At 31.8% G+C, this 23382-nt stretch overlaps 1 protein-coding gene and 1 long non-coding RNA gene across 2 annotated transcripts in view; one reads left to right on the top strand and one right to left on the bottom strand.

The window, feature by feature from the left end:
* The window catches only part of LOC141572127 (uncharacterized), a 186169-nt gene that overhangs the window by 13590 nt on the left and 149197 nt on the right, over window positions 1–23382 (top strand). The gene's annotated exons all lie outside the window — the stretch shown is intronic.
* LOC109458289 (calcium-activated chloride channel regulator 1) lies at window positions 1750–10517 on the bottom strand. The gene is given in 7 exon segments (XM_019751753.2): window positions 1750–2336; window positions 5621–5860; window positions 7389–7556; window positions 8115–8385; window positions 8669–8893; window positions 9233–9333; window positions 10322–10517. Coding segments are annotated over 7 exon segments (1353 nt in total). The 5' UTR covers window positions 10329–10517; the 3' UTR covers window positions 1750–1995.

Raw genomic sequence — 23382 nt, 5'->3', positions numbered from 1 at the left:
CCAGTCACTGTTTTCAATCTTATTTGCAGGGGCGCAGTCCACCATCCCATGCAGGAATTGAACCAGCAATCTTGTTAAGAGTTCGCACTCTAACCAACAGAGCCATTTGGCTGTCCCATAAAATTTTTAAATGTTTTAATTTTTAATGAAGAATGGTGGTTGAATTATAATATACTTTTATGCATGTATTGAGATAATATGATTTTTCTTTTTAATCTGTTAATGTAGAAAATTACATTGATTTTCTATTTTTATGCATATATTTAGATAATATAATTTTTCTTTTTAATCTGTTAGTTGGAAAATTACATTGATTTTTTAATATTAAACCACCTTCAGATTCCTAGGATAAATTCAACTTGCTCAAAATATATTATTATTTTTTATATTTTCTTCTGGATTTGGTTTGCTAATATTTTAGGATGTTTTTTCTTACTATTCCAGATATATCATATAGCTTCCTCCTTTCTGACATTCAAAGAGTTTTTTGAAATCTTCCTACCTGTAAACAAAGAATTTTCCTCTACTATAGCTGTCTCTCTGTTACTGTAATTCTAAGAAAAAAAATCACACTATTGTTATATTAATAGCTTAATTGGCATGTAATTAGTTTACAAATTCTGTTGACATTAATTTCCTGAAATGCTTTCTGTTGTTTGAGATCACTGTCATTAAGTGGTTGGTTTTCATTATATCAAGACGTCATAGTACCATGTGCACATCATATTTTGTGGATATTTTTAATGTAATGGGTCAAATTTGGATTTGATGGTATGAAAATATTAATTTAGCAAATACTTATTGACTAGCTACTATGTGTCAAGTACTGTTCTAGATGCTGAGGATACAGGAGTTAAAAATAAACCCTGCCCTGATGGAGCATCTTGGTGATACTCTTAGGACCTAATTATGGTCTCAGAATATAAGTAGGACTTTATTGTGATGTTCCACAATACATGTAAAAAAAAGCATTTTTGCCAGTAGTCATTTCATGCCTAGATTCACAACTTTGGTATACCACTTTTAATCAATTATAAAAAGTAAATTTGACCCCCTTACTGCTTTAGACCATTTCTCATTGAAAAGTCATCCTTATAGGCCTTTTTTTATTATATACATATTATATATATATATATATATATATATATATATATATATATATATATATGCATGAAGTATTCATTTATAATCAAGAATAAAACCTAAATGATTCTGCCATAAAATTATTTCTATTGTAGATACATAAATGTTTTTCAAATGGTTTAGATAAATTCTGATTTTGTTAATACATCAAGTGAATTAATAACAGTCTAAAAATGTTTCTTTAAAAGCCAAGTACAAGAAAAAAAAGAAAAAAAACACCACCACAAAAATGTCTACAAGTAAAATATGCATGTTTTTTTATATTGAGTTAATAAATGAATTTTTCAAAGATAGAAAATGGTATACTCATTTTTTTTATTATTGTTAGTTTCAGGTGTACAAAGCAATGTAATGGTTAAACATTTATAGCCCTCACAAAGTGATAACCCCCCTTCCCCAATCTACTACCCCTCTGATATTGCACACCGTTATATTTCCATTGTTTCTATTCCTTATGCTGTACTCCACTTACTGTGACCATATATATATATTTATATATATGTATATATATATTTATATATATGTATATATATTTATATATGTATATATATATTTATATATGTATATATATATTTATATATGTATGTATATAAAATTATAGTTGACATTTATTATTATTCAGCTTCAGATTCAGATGTACATTGCAGTGGTCAGGAATGGTATACTCATTTTGATATGCATTTAGCAACTAATTAGTATTAATGAACTCAAGTAATTAGGAAATTTATTTTTGTACATTCACTTTTATCTTACAAAGGATTTTATAACAGAAGAGTACTGCAAAGTAAATTCTAAATAAATGTTTGTCAAATAGATATAACGTACAATTTTAGTTCTAATATAGTTTCTAGTTTAAAATATAGATAAAACCACAGCTAATCCCAAAATTGCCAAACGGATTCCAGAACTCTTGGTACCCAAAGCAGGGACACTGAGCTCCCGTGGAAGAATTAACTTGGTTGCTTGTGCAATGTTAGAAATTTCTGAGATGAGGTTGGCTTCATTGATGGCTTGAATTGCAATATATAATTTGGTGCCATTTTCTATTTTTAAAAGTTTTTGTTTAAATTCAAAATTTTCTATTGAGCCAGCCTCCTCAGGTATCAGACTAGAAGCATTCACTAAAGTAGCATTGTCAAAATCTTCTTTGAGATCCAGGAGATTCTTACTTGTTCTTATAATGTAGCTTTTGGCTGGAAAACAAATAGACATTTCAAGTATATTAAAATCACTAGGCTGCCATAATGCTACCACACTGCCTTACATTTAGGGCCCTATCAAAAATGCACACTAGATTTTGGTTATGGAAATCCCAGTTGTAGTTTTTGTCTGGTTATTCCATCTTCTTTATTTTAAGAATAAATATGTGTACAGTTTTTATCTAGTTATCTAATCATAAAAAAATTTAGTTCAAAATTATATTGTACTGAAAAACAGAATCTAGATTTCTTTTTAGAGATACATATAAACAGCTGAATCCACTTTTAACTTAGAACAAGGAACACACTGTTTAACTACAGTAAAGACAGTACCCCACATCTGTAGTATTTCTCATTAAGTTGAGAGAGGGAGTAATCAGAAGGGAAAGTAAGAGAGAAGGAAAATAGAGTGGGACACAGGGATAAGGATAAAGAGCAAAAGGAGGCAGAGAGCCTGGAATGTGTACTAATTACAATGTGCTTAGGAGGTAGGCAGACTTTGATTAGCACCTTAATTTTACTACTATGTTCTAGCTGTGTAACAAAGAAAAAATTATTTAACCTTTTTTACCTTCAATTTTCTTATGTGTAAAATAGAGATAACAGTTATTCAATTCATTCAACAAGTATTTATTGAATGCCTACTATTCTAGTGGTGAGAATTATATGTAATACTGCAGGAAAAGTGTTTAGTACAATGTCTGGGACTTAATAAATATTTGAAATACTATCTATTATAACTGTTATTTTATCAAGAAAGGAAAGGAAGATACTAACATAAATGTTTCATTCAAAACTGGGCTTAGAAATCTACCAGAGCCATCAATATAAAAATATATTCTCACATTCTGAAATGACATAAACAATAAAACATCAGATGTCTTTTTTGAAGTGGCGACTTTATTTTTTAAATGAAATACTAAAGGTGTTATAAATGTGTGGTAAATAACTTCAATATAGTGGCTTTCAAAAAATTCAAGACCTCTGACTTAACATTTTAGTTTTTCAATAAATAGGCTTTATCAATCCATTCTACTATTCTTCACATACACCCTGTGTGGCATTTAGGTGGATCTGTTTATCTATCTGTCTCTCTCTCCCCCTCCTTTCCTTTCCCCCTTATTTTAATTCAGATATTCCATTGTGAAATTTTGCTTTCTTGATCTTGATCATATTATTTCCTCCCGGTCATGACCCCCTGAAGTGTGTCTCCCTCTCCCTATTTATGCAAATTGTACTTATTTTCCAGGTCTAATAGGAGGCTCAACTTCTTCATTAAGTCTTGTTCATGTATTTCTTTCACCCTGATGACTCTCTTCCATGAACTTTTATTGCACAAAATGGAGTTTTCCAGATTGTTTTTTGGAGGTTCAATTTATTTTTCAATTAGATTATATGATTTTTGAGGACAAAGACTATGTTTTATACTCCTTTTGTATCAACTAGAGTTTGTGGAACTGTTTTAGGTGTGTATTTGACCTTCTTCATTACTTGTTGGCCAGCAATGCAGTTATTAAGTTGCTGCCCAAGTGATATAGTTAGAAAATCATGAAATACTAGAATTACATCTATTTGTTTAGTAATTATAGTCATCTAGCCTAATTTGGATATTTGACAGGTATGGAAATTGGGTCCCAGAGAATTTAAGTACTTCATTTGAAATTATGTATATATTCACTTATTCTTTGAGACACTGCTATTACCTACTTTTGCAATATCTGAGGGCAACATTTGATGGCAACTGCAACCTCTTCCTATTTGTTACAGGAAAGAAGGAGATTAGATCCTTCCTATTTTAGGTATCTGTGGTTAAGCATAGTGAAGTTCTTCCTCTCCCAGTGTCCATGTATAATGCATTCTTCCTTCTTTTAGTTTCTATAATCAGCCTATGGGACATTTATTATGAACCCAATCTTGAACTGAAGGGTTGGTCTTGATAGAATTGAATTTAGAAGTAAACATTTGGTCAGGTAATTTCATTTGTGGCTTTTCCAGTGCAAATATTTTATTATTATTATTATTATTATTATTCTGCCATATATTTAAGGGTCATAGCATAGAAAAAATAATGTATTTCAGAAGCTGTTAGGATAAGAGTTTTCAACATTGAAGTAGAAAAGAGCTCTTCATGGGTGTTCTATGTTTCCTTTGGCTTTAGAATAATCTTTTCCTTATACAATGATGATAAAAAGAAATATAGCTTTGAAAAATGCTATATAGTAAATGAAAGATTAAAAAGCATCTTTTGTATTGAGAGTATACAGTGAGGGGTTTATTGTAACACAGGAGAAAGAATACTGAACATGTGGCTTTCCAGCACCTGAGATATTGCATATAAAGATATTACATATCATTTTCATTTTTCCACCTTAAAAGGAAAAATAGCAAGATTGGCTTTATCTCAAAAGAATCTACTAGTCTAGCACAACAGTGGAATGTGGTACTAATGTGGTTCATAAATACTAATGAAATTCTGTTAAATTTAAAGCAAAGATAAAGTTAATTTAAACTTTATGGAATGAAAGTGATTTATTATTCGAAAGTTTGAATGAATGAGATATTCTGGCCTTGAACTTTATTCAAATCTCTCAAACTAGTTTATCTGCCTGTGTTCCTTTCTTTCTGTGAGACACGTTCACTTAGCTAACTTCTCTCATTCTTCATGACTTAGGTCAGGGATAGTCTTTTCTGGGAAGCCTTTTAAAATATACCTTGTGATCTTAACCTCCAGCCAGGAATTTGTGGCCTCCAAATAAATGTACTGTCATATTATTCTGTGCTTACAACAGTATATCTCCTATCACATTCTGTGAAATTATCTATTTACTTGCATAAAGGATTTTCTGCACTCAGCTGAATGTGGAGAGTAGGGATTATTTCTTAGTGTTTGAAAATTCAAAAAGGTCAATCAATAAACGAATTTGTGCAAGTACAGAAATACTTAGAAAAAATATTCCCTGGTAGGGAGAAAAGAATGCAATAGAAACCTATTAACTGTCTTTTCAAAGCAATTTCTAAGATGGTTCATATTGTGAGAGGCAGTTTGGCACAATAGAATCTGACAAGAGTGGGTTAGACTTGTAAGTTATTAAATTTAGAAATAATTTTGGTCAGTTGATCTCTTAGAGCTTCACTTTTCACATCTTAAAAATAGGTGAGTAATAGCCCATATTAGACTCTCCACATGTTATTTATAAACAGGACTTTAAAATATTCTTAGCAAATGAAAGCCAATGGGAGTTCTTTTAGTATATTTAAAATTGTAATATCAAGCTTACCTTTTCCTTCATCAAGGACATTGCCAGGGGCAGTCCATGAAAGTCGAATATGATCTTCTTTAAACTTAGCCTCGAGGTCTGTAATTTTATTTGGTGGGAACACACGAGTATTATCACCAGGAGGAGGAGCTCCTGATACAGTAAATGACCCTCCAGAGGTTATTCTGCTAAAGTCTTCTACTTCAGCTTCTGCCATGTCATCTCTGACTTCAGGTCTGGGTGGATTCAGTATAATTTTACCTAACAAAAAAGTAATTTTGTAACTTTTCATATTGCCATAGCTGTTTTTTACCATGTAATCTCATCTTGCAGCTGTAAAGGGTTAATATTGATTGATAGCAGACATTGAAAAAATAACAGCTTTCAGTGAAAGAAAGCTTGTTTTGAGATGATAGCTCATTGTGTTTTTAATTTGCATTTCTCTGATGATTAGTGATGCTGAGCATTTTTTCATGTCTATTGGCCATTTGTATTTCCTCTTTGGAGAAACGTCTATTCAGGTCCTCTGACCATTTAAAAAAAATTGGATTGTTTACTTTTTTGTTGTTGAGTTGTATGAGTTCCTTATATATTTTGGATATTAGCCCCTTATTGGAGGCGTTGTTTGAAGAATCTCTTAGAAAGGCTATCATCAACAAAGACAAATAATAACAAGTGTTGGAGAGGCTGGGGAGAAAAAGGAACCCTCATACACTGTTGGTGGGAATGTAGATTGGTGCAGCTGCTATGGAAGGCAGTGTGGAGGTTCCTCAAAAAATAAAGAATAGAATTACCATATGATCCAGCAATCCCTCTCCTGGGTATCTACCCAAAAATCTGAAAACATTTATCCGTAAAGATATATGTGTTCCGATGTTCACTATAGCTTTATTTATGGTGGCCAAGACATGGAAACAATCGAAGTGTCCTTCAATAGATGATTGGATAAAGGAGATGTGATATATCTACACAATGGAATACTATTCTGACATAAGAAAAGATGAAATAATGCCATTTACGACAACATGGATAGATCTTGAGATTATTAAGCTAAGTGAAATAAGTCTGACATAAAAAGTTGAGAACCATATGATTTCACTGATATGTGGTATATACAACTGAAAACAACAAATGACAAGACAAATAAATGAAGAAACAAAAGCTCATAAACGCAGACAATAGTTTAGTGGCTATCAGAGGGTAAAGGGGAACGTGGGTGATAGATGAGGGTAAAGGAGATCAAATATATGGCGATGGAAGGAGAACTGATTCTGGGTGGTGAACACACAACATTATATATAGATGATGTATTACAGAATTGTACAATTGAAACCTATGTAACTTTACTAACAATTGTCACCCCAATCAACTTTCATTAAACAAAAAAGAAAGAAAGCTTGTTTTACTAGTCTCATTTTAAAATTAATAAGGAGATATTATGCAATGTTAGAACTGTCTTTTAACCAGCTCTCTTTACTACTTGACTGTAAATTCTTTGCGGACAAGGATGGTGTCTTATTTACCTTTGTAGTTCAAGCATCTAGCACAATGCTTGCCACATAGGAGGTGCTCAGTAAATTTTTTTCAATGTAAATGAGTTGAGGGGGATGTAAACAAAACACGTTGGAAGCATATAGCCTATGATAGGTCCATTGATATAAATATGGTTTTGAAACATTTGATTTTATAACTATATCCTGAGGTTTTCCAGAGTACATTATATTTTCAATGCCTTGATGCATGTAATTTACCTAAACAAATGACACATTTCTATTTTAAGGCCACTTACCATTGTCTATGTAGCCTGGTATATACAGAGCTTTGTTTTGTCATCTTAAACTTAGCCTAGCCTTGTTTTCTCTTGCCTGGGCATGTACTTTTAAACTGTATCTACCATTTCCACGGTAATGGGTAAAATATCTTGAGTAGATGCCATCATTCTTGACAATATCAGCACCTTAATATTAAAATATAATAATTAGCCAACCAACAGAGTAAAAATGATAATCCCAACTGTTTATGAGTACTAGTGATAGCAACCATTTTGGTAGATAGTATAGCACAGTGTTTTAAGTACATGAACTTTGGAATCTGCTTAGTTTCAAAGCTTGGCTTGACCATTTGCTAACCCTAGGTTTTGCAAAAGAAAAATTCATGGTAAGCATTCATTAATAGTAACTATTATAATTTCATAAAGGAATCTTAACAAAATAAAGAAAATATAACTAAACTGGAGAAAGCATATTGAAAACACTGACACTAGTGAAAATAGAGAAAAATTCTCCTCTTAAGGTCCACAGGAAAAGTACAATTGTTCATAAAATTTAAAAAGATAAATATGTGTATGTCTATGCCTACTCAAGATAATTGAGTAAAAAATCTTAAAAGCATTAAAATAAAATTTAACTCACTTAAAAATGTGATTCATTAGCATACATGGGAAATATTGATTTCTAAGTCATGTGACTGTAGTAGCATTTTAAGTTCAGTGGAAGTTGATACAGATTCTTATTACCTGCACCATTGTCCCACAGCTCCAATGTTACTTGATGTCCGTCTTCAGTTTCTATAAGGGCTGTTACATTGATTCCCAGAACAGGCAAAAACCCTTGACTGACTCGTGCATAAACAATCATTGGGCTAGGGTAATGTGCTGTATTTTGACTCATGTGACTGGTTACAATTACTGGGGGTGTGGTAGGATTTCTTGCTCGAGTAGTCACAGTTACTGTTAGCATTTGAAAGTTGTCATGATTATTTAGAAGTCTGTAAGTCCAAGTACCTGTCTGAAAATAAAAAATATCTATTTGAGAGCTTTTGTAGTATTTTCCTACTCTGTTTGGAATATTATTTAGAAATTTAAGCAGAGTAATAAGTATTGATTTTTTATACACGATTTTATAACCTAGTTAAGTTTGGATATGAATCCCTAATTATTCTATTTGGCTTCTTTTTTTATGACAGACTATCTGTAACTGTTTTAATATTGACAGTGTATAAGATGTTATCTGCATTTTTTTTCTCAAAATTGATTGATAAAGCTTGGAGAAAATAAAAGAGTATTCTTACCTCTGCAATACCTGGTATTTGAAGACGGGCAGACCGAATATTTAGTTCATCTTCTCTGAAATCTGATGTTTTATATTTCTTTCCTTTTGGATCTTCGAGAAGAATTTCTGGCTTTTGTATTGTCCAAGTAACAACAAAAAAAGTGTCATTTCCAATTGTACTATCCACAGGCACGGTACCAATTATCCGTTTCCTTGCTGTAATATTTAAGGCTTTACTTTCCAACTGATACATGAATAAAAACAACAAACACATAAAAATAATTTGTTATTATAGTTAATAAAATTTCAAAGTTTGGTCAGTTCAGAGTAATTCTAAATTTATTTTTAAGATTTCAATTAAAATAACTAAGAATTGTTTTGAAAAAAGCATTTATAATTATATCAAAAGAAAAGGTGGTTATAAATTTTCCAGAAAAGCAAATTCAGTAAGGATTTTTTTTTTCTGCATACCTGAAATGTTTTCAGGCAAGAGAGTTATTTATTAGAGGAAGAAGTTACTAATTAGGATAATAGAAATTGATTCTAAATGTGAAAAGGCAATAAATTTTTCTGAGATACTGACCTGAATAGCCTGCTGAGTGATACTGCCACTTCCAGATGAAATTCTACTGAAAGCATCAATAAGGCCATTTATGTCTTTATGGGCAAAAAAACGATGTCCTCCTAAAACGGAATTTTATTTACTTTTATAAACTAACTTTAAATGGAAAAAATCATATTTTTATTGGTATCTTATTAATATACTTTAAAATATATTTTTAAATTTTATTTTAAACTTACAAAAGATGAATTTCCCACACCCTTAATTACTTTTAGTATATCAGTGTCCCAGACATATCCAAAATAATACCTAAAACCTTGCTCAAAATAAGTTAGAATGAAGAAAATTTAAGAAACTGGCCCAATATTATTGTGCTCTTTATTTTTTATCAGTCATTAAATGCAAGTGCCTGCCACATTAATACAGCTGATCTAATCACTAAATAATATTGTAAAAATGAAATTTCAGACAATTTTTTGAAGTAGCTGCTTCTTTTCTAGTTGTCGCTAAGATATACCAAAAACAGAGAATGACAGTTTAGAATAAAGTAATAATTAAATGCAGAAAATAAATAATAGAAGAGTTAATGAAGAGAGAGATTACTTAGGTATAAGGAATTGGAAAAGAATGGATTGCAGAGGGCAAGAATTAGTAATCAGGACTATAACTATAGCCATGGGCAAGCTGTTTGTATTCTCTAGGTTTGCATTTCTTTATGAAATAAGACCATCTGAATCTCTACTGTAGGACTGAGCAGGACAGGTACTGAGGAAGAATTTTGAAATTACAGTTGAGTAAGTCATTAGGAAAGAAGTTTGGAATCATTTGGAAAGAAGTTTCAAATTGGTGGTATTGGTAGCAAGTGATGAGAAATGGAGACACCAAATCATGACTAATATTAAAAGAAGCTAGTGTAGGTACAAATGGAGACAGGTTGGGGTGGGGTGGAGAGGAAGGATATTAATTTGAAGAACAAGGACAAGGAAAGGACAAAGATTAATTTTTAGGATAGGACATTTTTAAGTAGTTTTGTAGTTTAAGGGAAAGAGCCCCTGGAATGGGGGAGACTAAAAATATATTTTCTATTCAAACTATATCCCAAAGGTTTACCTGTCATATTTGAAAGTGTCTCCAGTTCTCTGGCAGCAGAAGGTCCCAGAGCAATAGTGTGGATGATCGCTCCACTTTGTTTCACCTCATCAAAGCATGAACTTATTTTATCATCTTCCCCATCTGTTAGTAATACAATTTCAGAACCAGAAATGCTCTAGTCACTTAGGGTAATTACCTGATAGTGAAAAACCAGATTATTAATTACAGAACATCATACCTAAATAAATTTAAACTAACCTGTTCTTTAGTCTTAGAGAAGTCTTTAGGCCTAGGCCTCAGAATAGGCAAAAGGGAACTTTTTGCATTTCCATTTCAGGCTGAGTTGCCATGGAAATTAGTGTAATGTATAAGGGTCTTGTAGGGTTTCAAAGATAGGGTGTTAACACTTCTAATCCTTTCACATATATACTCTAGCTACCAAAGGGAGGAAGAATAAACCACTTAGAACAATGCCAAGCACACAGTAAGCACTCAGTTAATCTAGGCTATCATTATTATCTCAGGAGATACTTGGGGTAGAGGCAGTTTTAGAAGGCTTCAGACTGCATAGCATCAATAAAGTCATGACCAAAGGCAGGTGTGCAAAGTTAAGTGAAGTGGCATATTACTTTTACACATTTCAGTTGATCATTCAAGAATCTCATGATTTCCTGGAAAAAAAATAGACACGATAGATCGATAGACATTGATCTATCGTGAAGAAGGAAGTCCATAAATTTATGATTAAGTATTACATTTTTTTTTTTAAACTTTTTTTCCGACTTCTACCAAGACTATTGGCTAAGATCTTTAGTTAGACAATTGAGAGTAAATTCCAGCCCTGCCATTTGCTGAATAGAACAGCTAGTATTAAGTCAGTGTCTCACTGTTTCATACATAATAGAGTTCTATAAATAGCTTAGTGAGGTGATTAACTTTTTGGACTTTGGAGTAAGAAACACCAGGTTTTAAGTCCTAGATTTTCCAATTACTGACTATACGATCTTGAGAAATACATTTAATACCCTGAACCTCAGTTTCCTTATGTGCAAAATGGGCATAATAATAGTACCTGACTAAAAAAGTAATGGTAAGGATAAAAGAAGATCATACATGTAAAACATTTAATATAGACAATAATGTAGTATATGTTCAATAAATTTTAGCTATTACTCTAATGATTATGTAAGCAAAATGCTTATGTATTGATGTGGTTTCATTACATATATAAGAGGTATTTATAGCTTTGAATGTGATTTGACAGAATCTATTCAGCAATAGATTCTGTGGTCAAAACATAAGATAATATATCAAAATATATTAAGAAAAACATGTATGAACCAATATGTGCAAACATTATGAGACATTTCCAATATATAATACTGTCATATTTTAGAAATAAATACACATATACATGTATACATAATAAGAATTATTATATAATAGATTCTAAAAGATATTAGAATCTTTTCTTGAGCACTTACTTATCTTACATAATTCTCACAATTAAATGAGATAGGTACTATTATTTTCCACATTTCCTTGGTTGAGGAAAAAGATTTTCTGAGTTGAGTTACTTACCCAAGGTTATTTAGCTTATAGATAATTGATCCAGAATCCCAGGTTTGTCTGAATCCAGAGCCTGCATACCTTCTTAAACTATTATAATTTACAATAATAGACATCATGAAGAAAGCTAAGAGATGTTATTAATTAGTGGTCTGAATAAGAGTAACAAATTCTACATTTTAGCTGAGGCAATGAAAAGATCAGTGAAGGAAAGCAGATTTCTGTTTTTGTGACTTAAAGAATGATGATAAATAGGCTTAAATATAGGCTATATTTAGATTGGAAGAAATTCAAACGAGTACTGGAGGCTGTTTAATTTAGCGCTCAAAATTTGCTCCCAATTTTTGATTTCACAATTTTTATTTCATTACACTTCCACCTATGTGTCTTGGGTTTGATACTATATTGCTTGAGGAACTACTTCTATCTTTGTGATTGTTAAATGTTAATGTAACTTGATGAACTGAGGTTTTCTTTATCCATAATATAGAAATATTACTAATTTTCTTTTTCCACCAACTCCTCAATAGCATTATTTTCTGCTCATGAAAATTCAGATTGTGGGAGCGATAAAGAAATAGGGAACTCTTCAATAAAATCATGATGATTATGTACACACTGGATTTTTCTTCCCTTAACCACTCCCCAGTGCAACTCAGAGAGGCTCCAGCTGTAAACAAACAACACAGTAGCAGATCTTTTAAAAAAATTATTTAAATGAAGGACCTATGATCTCATGACCCTTGTTCAAAGATGGTTGGACAAAATTAAAAGCAATGGTAAATGGCAAATGATATTTAGAAAAACATTTTTTATGGCAAATAATATTTAGAAAAAACATTTTTTATTTTACCTGGAATCCTGCTTTGAGTCCGCTGCAAATTGAAGTTCCACCATTAGCTACTTGAGGCAGATTTGCAGTGATTCTTTGGGAAGCATTCTCATTAGTTATTTCTATAAGATTATTTTGGATTGTAGCAAAACTTTCAAATGTGACCATCCCAGCTAATGATCTCTTTTCAATAATTTGAACCAAGTATATTTCCGCTGCTTGATTCATTCGAAAGAGACGATCTTCCTATAAGAAAAATATGTCTGAACAATTCCTGAAGTCTCCTCAAACCTTGACAGATTGATGAAAGACAAAATTGTTTATGGGCCACAGATCATGACAATCAATGCTTATAATGTTTTAGAATTTAACTCCTTTCTTTTATTAAAAAAAAGTAATGTTAAAGAAAAAATTTAAAAATCGGTCAAGTTATACTTGGAAAAGCCTTAAAAATCTATAACTTTTATTTAACAGTTTTATATTCAGGAATTTCTGCTAAGGAAATATTTTTAAAATGCATACAAAAATTTTCATTGCAATAGAATTTTAAATAATCAGTTGAGCATCTCCAAAATGTCCAATAACAGGAGGTTATTTGACTAAATTCTGATAAGTGAATATGATACAACCATTAAAAATGGAATCATTTTTTCCCCAGGAGGAGTGTTTAAGGTATAATAAGTAAAAAAATCATATTATAAAACATTACATAAAATATAATTACATTTTTGAGAATGAAAAACTAATACACAAACAAAAAAAAACTGGAATGACAAATGCTCAATGGTGGAATTAAGGAAGTATTTTTTTTCTTTAGTTATGTTATTTCTAGTTTGTTAGAACAAAAATTAAAAAGTAAACATTATCCATAATCCAATAACCTTAACATAATAATTATTTTTATTTTTTAACATAGTATCTTTTACTACTTGTACTATAAAATTATTGTACTAAAATTTATTAGAATAATAATATATATTTTAGTTAGCTTAGAAGAACTAACTCTGATTAAATTATATTTCTATTAGCTTAAATACTTAATTTAAGGGAGCTAACAAATAAATGTCTTACTGAATTCATGCTTCCAGATTTATCTAGTACCAAACAGACTACTCGCTGTTTGGACTTGATCAATGAGAATAAAGGATGAGGTGGTAGATTTCTTCCTGTCATGGGAGATGCAGTCCGAAAATCATCAGAGGTCATGATTACATCCCATGTACTTCTGTGATTGCACATTTTGTTTTGTAGGTTTGGAGCTTCTGTATTGTGTGTTTCTGCTGTACAAAATTCAGTCACCTGGAAAAAATCAATTAGAAGATGATATTATGGTAACTGGTGAGGCATTACCTTTCTTTCCAACTATGCAGTTGAATGCCATATACATATTCCACAGATTTTATCTCCTGATAATTAAAAATTTCATTCTGACATCCATTTTGCATATTTGAGTAGAGAGGAAGCAAGGTAAAACCATCAATATGCACTTGAAAGTGTTTTGGTGATTCTTTTAGGCATAAATAGATAATAGCAGTGTGGGGTGGTGGTGGCTGGCACAACTGTTTTAAGCCAACTTCTTTCTTTCTCTTCTAGATTCTTGGGAGACTCAAGAGTTGAATTAAATTTTGTGGAAAAATGGACAGTTTGCAGTCATTTCTAGCTGTCCCCTAAAAGTGGGATAAAAAAATGGCCTTCTTCAATTGCCTAAGTATTTTCTCTCTTTATAGTTGATAGAAAAACTTGAGAACAGATATTCTAACAACCAGGATTATTATTAGCACTGCTGAACTCTGCCATAAATAAAACAATACTCCTGAAAAAGTAATGAAAATGTAGGGGGAAAAAAATGAGGAAATGTGATTGCTTCTCTTTCAGTTGCAAATGGCGTGTTTTATTCAGTAATTTTGCCAAATGACATTTCATTGGTATAGAATCTGCGAAAATCCTACACATTTTGAAAATTTAGTAACTTGGGAAAATGCTCCCATAAACTAGTGCAGCATTCAGAAAGGAATTCGTCCTGCAGTATGCTTCAGCATGTAAGAAATACTTTTCTAAGTGTCATTTCAGTTTTTAAAATGTTTTCCCAATACAAAGTCTAGATGTAAATTCAGATTTAGAGCTAAATTACTAAATCTGAATCCCTTTTATTTAAGTTTTAACAGTTTGTTTTCCTTATAATATGGTTCTGGAATACATTTCCCCGGAGGGGTTATATTAGATGGGAGAAAAATACAGTTTTCAATCAAAGCAGTAATTCATAATCAAGTCTTTCTGATATGGAATGCCCATCAAGTCTGGTCCCTCTTTCCTTTGCCACTGCCTTTATACAAGGACTTCAGGTTTCTTCTCTGCCTCTTGTTGTTGCCCTCCCATTGGTCTCCCTTCCTCTGCTATTATCTCAATCCATTTTGTCGTTCACAATTAGTAGGATTATCTTCCTGAAATAAGCTGATTACATTCCCAGTCTGAAGCTAATAAGATAAAATCTAAACCCCTTAGCTTTGTGAGTCCCAGTTTCTTATTTCAATTTCATTTCTTGCTTCTTGCTCATCGTGTATCCTTTGCTTGTATGACACTGAACTTTTTCTTGTCCTTAGAGTACGCCAGAAACCTTCATAACGGTCTCTGCTAACCCAAATGGAAAAAGCGAAGGAAATTTTGTACAAATTAGAAAAAGGTTCCCCTTTCTCATGTTTTCTTTTTTCTTTCTTTCTTTCTTTCTTTCTTTCTTTCTTTCTTTCTTTCTTTCTTTCTTTCTTTCTTTCTTTCTTTCTTTCTTTCTTTCTTTCTTTCTTTCTTTCACTGCTATCTACCTAAAAATTGTTCTAATAAATATTAAAATCTTTAGTGACCATGGAGCAAATAATTTGGGCAGTGCTCAACTTACATAGTTGTAAAGCAAGGCATCCCTGTTTATTTCCATTCTTTGCTTTCGAAAATCTGTTTCTTTGCCTAGAATACACTTCCCTTTCCTGCTTTGGTAAATTCATGCTCATTTTTTCAAATCCCAGTTCAAAACTCATCTCTTTAGAAACCATTTTCTGACCTCCAACTAGAGGTGTTTGCTGTACTCTCATAGCACTTGGTTTATCTCTTCCTACTTGGTATTCATAAATATTTTTCTTGTACCTCTACCTCTGTTACTGAACTGAGTTCCTCAAGAATAATTATCTTTAATTATTTCTGTATTTCCAGCTCCTAACACAGTGCTGGACATGAAGTGGGAATAATTAAGTTTAAGGGAAGGAAATCATGGGATTAAGCATTCAATATCTCAGATCATATCTCTCCTAGGTCTGATCTTATGCCCTGAGTATAGATGCTATGCAATATATTTAGTCTATGTTATGATAATTAGAAGCTAGTGTTATTCTGGACAAGCTATATGGTTAAAGTACAGTATTTATGTCTGAGCCATATCTTACATAATTAGTTGCCCTCTATATTTCAGCTACATGATCTTCTACATTATTGTTTATCTCCCAGGTAGGCAGCACAAGTTATCTCCTAATAGTCAAATGGTTTGGGGATTTATAGTTTGGTACAGACAGTACATATTCCAATTATCCTCTTGTGTCATGTGATATATATATTGTGATATATATATTGTGATATATATATATATATATATATATCTATCTATCTATATATATATATATATATATATATATATCACATGACACAAGAGGATAATTGGAATATGTATATATGGACTATATATGTGTGTGTGTGTGTATACATATATACATATACATATACATATACATATACATATATATATATATATAATATATATATATATATATATATATATATGATCTCCAAATAGATGTATTTGGTTGCTAAATGCTTTGGCTAGCCTTTGCTGATCCAGATTCATCAGGTTAAAGGGAACTGTCCTGACTCATGTTTCAAATATTTCAGGAGGGAACTTTATTAGGCTGCAAAACAATTTCTACTTTAATTCTAATTGGGTTCATTGAAGCATTTTACAAAAAAATATGAAGTCTTTATTTTGACTCAAGCCTTTTATCATTAGTGCCCTAGGCTTTAAAACAATTTAAAATTTTATTGGTAGCAATGGGCCTTTAAAAATCTCCTTCTATGGAAGTATTTGTTGCTAGTGACTTGATATATGAAAATTGGCTTCTTTAAATAAGTTAGTCTTACTATCTAGAGGTAGCATATTTACTTTACTTTGATATTTTTTGGGTCACTTTTATCTGTTTCATATTTTAAAATGCGTCGAAATTTTTTTTAGGTAATTATAATGTTTGCATTAATTGAGATTGGACTTACCCAGGGAAAGAGACATTGACTATTATTCAAATATTTTATAAATTTTAACAATTAAAATTTAAAGTTTATTTTGTACTCACCTTGTGCTAAGCACTGTGATCATACTTTACTTATATTTGCTATTATAAATCTAACAACAATGACACTGTGAAAAGTATTATAATTCACATTTAAAACATGAGACAACTAAATCTCAGATTTAGCAGTTTGCTCATAGTGAACAGCTTGAAAATGACAAACTGGGTTTTGATATCAAATCTATCTGACTTCGAGGCTTATCTACTGAGTTTTATACACTTAAACCAGATATTTCAGGTGAAACATTAGCTTTGGAACTTGAATTATTGTGTTGTTACTTTTTAATTGGTCAGGTGGGTGATTGTGAATTTTTTCCTTAAGTTTGTTCTATAGGGACAGAGCCATATATATTTTCAAAATATCATTTGCAACAGCTTGGTGTGTTTTAGATAATGGAAAATCTAGAATGTTAGTACTTTCTAAAGCTACAGAATGAATTACTTTGGAAAAGTCATATGACTAATACTTAGAAGAGAGAATTAAAATTAAGTTTGTAGTTCTAGACACAAATTTACAGAAGTTAAATAAGGGAAAGCATGTTGTAAGAAATTACATGACACCAAGGAGGAAGGTGGGTACAGTTCTACCTCTGAAGAAAGAAACAGTTTAACAAGAAAGGGCGGAATAATTTCCAGACATAACCTGACACATGCTGGAGAAAATGGCTGTTAATTAATTGTCTGAATAATTTCCCACGTTTCTACTAGTATATATATTTTCATAGCAGAAAATCCAATTTCCCAAATCATTTTTTCCCCAAAGAGTTCCTTTGTAAGCGTAGAAAAAAGAGGTACTTACAGAATCAAAACTTGGCATAAACATTATGGATTCCCTTGCAGTCTGAGATTTTTTTGGAAAGAATATACATTTTGCTTCATACAGCCCGGTCTGTGAGTCACGTCTGCATGGCTTTGTTATACAACTGCCTCCCTGGCATTTCTTTAAAACCACATTATCTCCAGTCATATGAGTTGAACATCTATGATGAAAGAATTATTTTACATTTATATATGAAGACTAGACAAATCATGATTAAATACTAACATCCTAAAATCTTTCCCTCAATAATAATTGCTATAGATCATGTACCAAACATTTTGACAGAAGTAGGCTCAGTATCCTACCCCTATTTACGATAGATTTCAACAAGAACAATGATATCAGTTCATATTTATTAATATTTATTGCTCACTAATGTGATTAACAAATCTATTATTCTTGTTATGTTGGGCTAAGGATGATAATCCCTAACTTAGGGATGTTATAAAGATTAAATTATTTAAGAGACACAGAGGAGTTGCTTCTTAGCGGGGAGGGGAGCATCAACATTATGCTTAGAACCCTCTTAAATTTCTGTGTGTGGTATATATATACACACACACACACACACACACACACACACACACTGTTGCAAGATGTGATCAAACAATATGGTGAATATTTAAATAAAAAAATTTATTACAGTAAAATACACATTACCATTAATCCCCCTCAAAATACTCCCCCTCATATCGAATACACTTATCCCATCATTCTTGCCACTTTCTGAAGCAGTTCTGGAACTCCCGTTTCATGAGTGTCCTTACTTCATCCTCTCATGACAATGCACCGTGTCACACATCATTTTTGGCACAGCAGTTTCTGTCAAATAAAAACATTACAGCGTGTCCTCATCCACCTTATTCACCGGATTGGCACCATGTGACTTCTGGCTCTTCCCCAAAGTCAAAATGACCATGAGAGAGAAATGTTTTGAATAAATTCAGGACATCAAGGAAGTCATGACAACGCAACTAAAGCCACTCGAGGAAGAGGACTTCCAGAACTGCTTCAGAAAGTGGCAAGAACGATGGGATAAGTGTGTTTGAAGCGAGGGGGAGTATTTTAAAGGGGATTAATGGCAATGTGTCTTTTACTGTAATAAAAATTTTTTAATTTAAACACTTACTCTACTTTTTAAAATCATACCTTGTACATATATGTATATATGTATACCATATATATACCACGTAGTTTTGTGTTTACAGCATTTTGCAACTTACATTTAAAAACCACTGAACTAGTGTGAGGAAAGAAATAAAAATAAACCCTGTATGGAAATGTTTGTGCATTCAAACCATTCGGTCTTTATGATAAGTAAGACAATTGTCACGTACCTGGCAGGGAATGGGGGGTGGGGTATGGCTAAAGATTCTAAAGAATTCCAGTTTATGTGGAAGATTTATTCCCATTCTGTGTTAATATTAAATTTCATAACACTAATCCAGTTTAATAAATTTATTTGTATTGCAAGGATTAAAGGAGATGGTGATTCATATTTTTCAAGAGGGTTAGCTCTAGTGTAAGCCTGAAAGTTGAATTTGTACTGCTTCAAACAAAGTGCCTGGCACACAGTAGGAGCTCAGCAAATGTTATTTTAGCTACTTTTTTTTTTTTTTACTAATATATCTCGTTTTATGGCTGATAAGAAAACTCATTTGTTTTTCATTGATTTATTAAAAATTTGTTGTTTGATACATTATTTGTTTAGCTTTTACTTAACTTTGTGTCAAGCCCAAGCTGGAGGATTTAAAAAAAAAAAAAAGAAAATCAGTCCTGAAGGATCTTCAAGTCTCTTGGGGAAAATAAAAGTATGCAGACAATTACTTACTGCCCATTGTGAGAGAAGCCCATGCATATTGCTCTGTGAGCACTCTCAAGGTTACCTAACCCCAAATGGAGGGAGAGGAAAGACGCTTAGGAGAGAAACATTTAAACTGAGCCTTGAAGGAGGAACAATATTGCTTGGATAAGGGAGGTAGTGCTGGGAGGAGTTGCATGGGTTGAGGTGAGAGGAATGAGTATCCTGGGCTGAGAGCCCAGTTTAGGAGACTCTAGGCAGCTCAGTAGAGATAAAGCATGCAACATAAAGGAGATGGGGAGAGCCATTTTTTCTATCACACCTCTTTCCTCTAATATGATTTTTATTCCAAAGACTTATTTTCTATTACACTGATTTCTGTTGTTCTTTAATGTTCTTTAAATGCTCCATGTGCCTGTGGCAAGTTGATATGTTTAATTTTAATGTTATCTGTTCACTAATAGGACCTAACATAATCTACCCAGAATTATATTTCTTAAAAAATCAGTTTACTTACAGGTCCTTATGAAAAGTACTTTTTTTCCCTTTAAGTTCAAGGTTAAATAAAAAGTAAAATATATTTAACATGAAGCTCCAGTAGTTTCGTTGATTTTAATGAAACAGTTTTGACTCAAATGAAATGAAAGATTGGGTAGGAACTTGAACGTTAATTCTTAGATATCTTAAGATTTAGGCTATAGCTTTTTCCTTTCTCTTTTGACAATAACGTATTTTAGTACTATCCCCATGAATACTGAAATGATTCCCAATTCCGGATTGATATTGATTTCAAGGTGGAATTCTCAGAAGTAGTTGAACACATACATAGTGGGGTAGGTCGGATATTGCAATTAACTGTGAGCATTCAACCACTGAGTTAGCCTTTGTTTGCATAGTATAGAAAATTAAAAAGTTATAGGTGAAAAAAATTTTAAAACACATTTTTTAATACAATGATACCTTGTTGCTTCAATAGTGTTCTTGCTGGAAATATAGAATGGTCGATGTTCATTATACTCATCAAATACTCCCCATCGGAGGTGGGCCCACTCATGGACAAATACTCTGCCTGTGAGAGAATATCGCCACTTATAAATTTACATTTACAGTATTTTAATTCAGTTTTCTTATATTTTAAGTCTCCCTGCCCAATATTCCCAACCTAACTGTGTCAAGGAACTCTGGAAATTGACACCATTCACTAAGCCAAAAAAAGTTGACATGGATTAGTATCCAAAATGACTAATTTTATTATTAAACACAACTGGAGAAAGAAATAACTAGTATATTTCCAAACAAAGGTATTAATTGATACCTATTTTTTTTTCTTTAAAAAATCTTTAAAAATACCATTAACCACAGTGTTATATTTATTTCCAGTGGAAATAAAAATAGAAGCATAAAATAGATATCCTTACCTCGGGATCCATAGAAAAGCAAATTATTAGACAACAAGAAGTTTGGAGTAAAATGTATATATTGTCCTTTCTCTCCACATTGTCCATACTGAAGTGTATAGGGATCGTCTCCATAGTCTAGGTAAGGATGAGCGACTATGACATCTGCCTGAAAAGCAGAGCAAACAAACCAAAACAGATCTCAGGAACAATAACAATAAGGAAGTTTTAATTTAAGACAAGTAATATTATTAATTTAATTACTAAAGTAGTGATTAGTAATTACTAACGTATTATATTAGTTTTTAAAATGCATAGGAAAGGGAGCAAATAGATGGTGATAGAAGGAGAACTGACTCTGGGTGGTGAACACACAATGTGATATATAGACGATGTATTACAGAATTGTACACCTGAAACCTATGAAAGTTTGCTACCCATTGTCACTCCAAAGAGAAGAAGCACAGGAAGAAAGAAGCAGTTTAAAAGCTGGATAAAATAACCTACCTGGTCATATGATTCTTGTTTTGGCTTTAAGTACTCAGATTTTGACTTCCAGGTCAGTGGAATTAAAATGCTTACATTCCTGAAATAAACTCTTCGTTTGGTGGCAAGAAACAGATAAGCAGAAGCTTCAGTTACCATTTCCTGAGAAAATTTAAAATACCTTGTGGTAACAATTTCACAATGAAATGAGCATAAAAGTGTATATACAAACAAGAAATAGCAAATCTAAGCTCCCTTTCCCCAAATATTTTGGTAAAGACTAATTGAAAAAGAGGTTAAATTTTACCATATTTCTCTAGTTTGTAAACTCCTCATTTTCATGTGCTAAAAAATCAACTCTATTTTTTATCCTAACCTGCATTCAACATTTTGAGTTGGAGAGGGGAGTGAAGGTGCTGAGCAAGATATAAAGGTTATTAAGACTGGGAGCTTGTGGTAAGTTGCTTATTTAATCGTCTAGAGGTGCTTATAATTGGGTTGGGAATTTAAAGTTGTGTAGATTTTATACTTGTTGATTAAAAAAAATTTTGCTAGATTTATTTAGAGTTATCATTTCATATAGAATATGTTCATAAAAGGCAATGTTTTACCAAGCAGTAATGAAAATAAAAATATGTATGTCTCATTGGCTTCAAGTCCCAATTTTGCCATTTATTATATGACTCTACAAATCACTTAACTTCCCTCATTTATGCAACAAGAGTAATAATCTTTGTTCTTGACCATCTCATAAGGGTATTTGGAGCATCAAAGAAGATAATATATATTAAAGTGCTATATATGAAGTTTTTTTATTATACTGAGTAACCCAAATAAAATTAGGAAGTAAATCAACTGAAAAAATACGTAACATTTTCTTTAAGATCAAATACAAAAGAGTTTTGAATTTTTCAGATTTGATCAACTGAAAAAATGTATAAGCTAGTGAACCTCTCAGGCTTAAATGTTGGTTAGTTACTTAATCATTATAAAATTAACTTTATAAAGATAAAATTTAAAAATAATTCTCTGGTAGCTCTAAGCTCTTTCTATTAGCTTAACAAATTGCAAAAATATTAGTAGTTTGGCCTTTTAATAATTCATTGGGGGATGACTAATACTATTGATATATGATGAATCATACTTAAACTAAGCAGATATTAATTTTGACAATTTAGGTACATGCTATATAAGTGATGAATACTGTCAAAGAAATTTTGGAAAGTTATAACTCTGTGTGAGTATGTGTAATGTGCCTAGGTAACATGAGTTGAAAATACTTATTGACATAAAAGTAAGGTGATAATAAAATTTTCTTTCTTACCTTTATGTTTTGAATGAGTTTTTCATCTTCTGGCACACTGGGGTTAATTGCAATGACAATGCCATCATATCCATTGTTCTTCAGACTTACCATTGAGCTTTTCATTCCAGGCAAGAGATATAAAGCTAGGAACAGAATAACATTCAGACAGAACACCATTTTTGCACGTGTTACAATAAACCTTTTGGAAATGGGAGGAGAGAGTATTTATGTATCTGCACAAGTGGGAATTTGAATCTAGACCAAAATGTTTGCATAGATGTAATAAATTACTAAAATATTTTGATGAACATCCTTATCTTATTCTAAAGATTTAGTTGTTAAGTAGCAATGGGATTTACGCTGAACACATGACATTTATTATTCTTTCTAAGATAGCTAATGTGTTACATACTCATTGAACTGCACAATTCTTTTAGATTGTTTGTGTAGGTATCATCCTCATTGCGGTGGCCAGTCACAGGCATTGCA

Source organism: Rhinolophus sinicus, linkage group LG06 (assembly GCF_036562045.2).
Source record: "Rhinolophus sinicus isolate RSC01 linkage group LG06, ASM3656204v1, whole genome shotgun sequence".
Lineage (NCBI taxonomy): Eukaryota > Metazoa > Chordata > Mammalia > Chiroptera > Rhinolophidae > Rhinolophus > Rhinolophus sinicus.
This window is presented reverse-complemented; position numbering and strand designations above follow the sequence as displayed.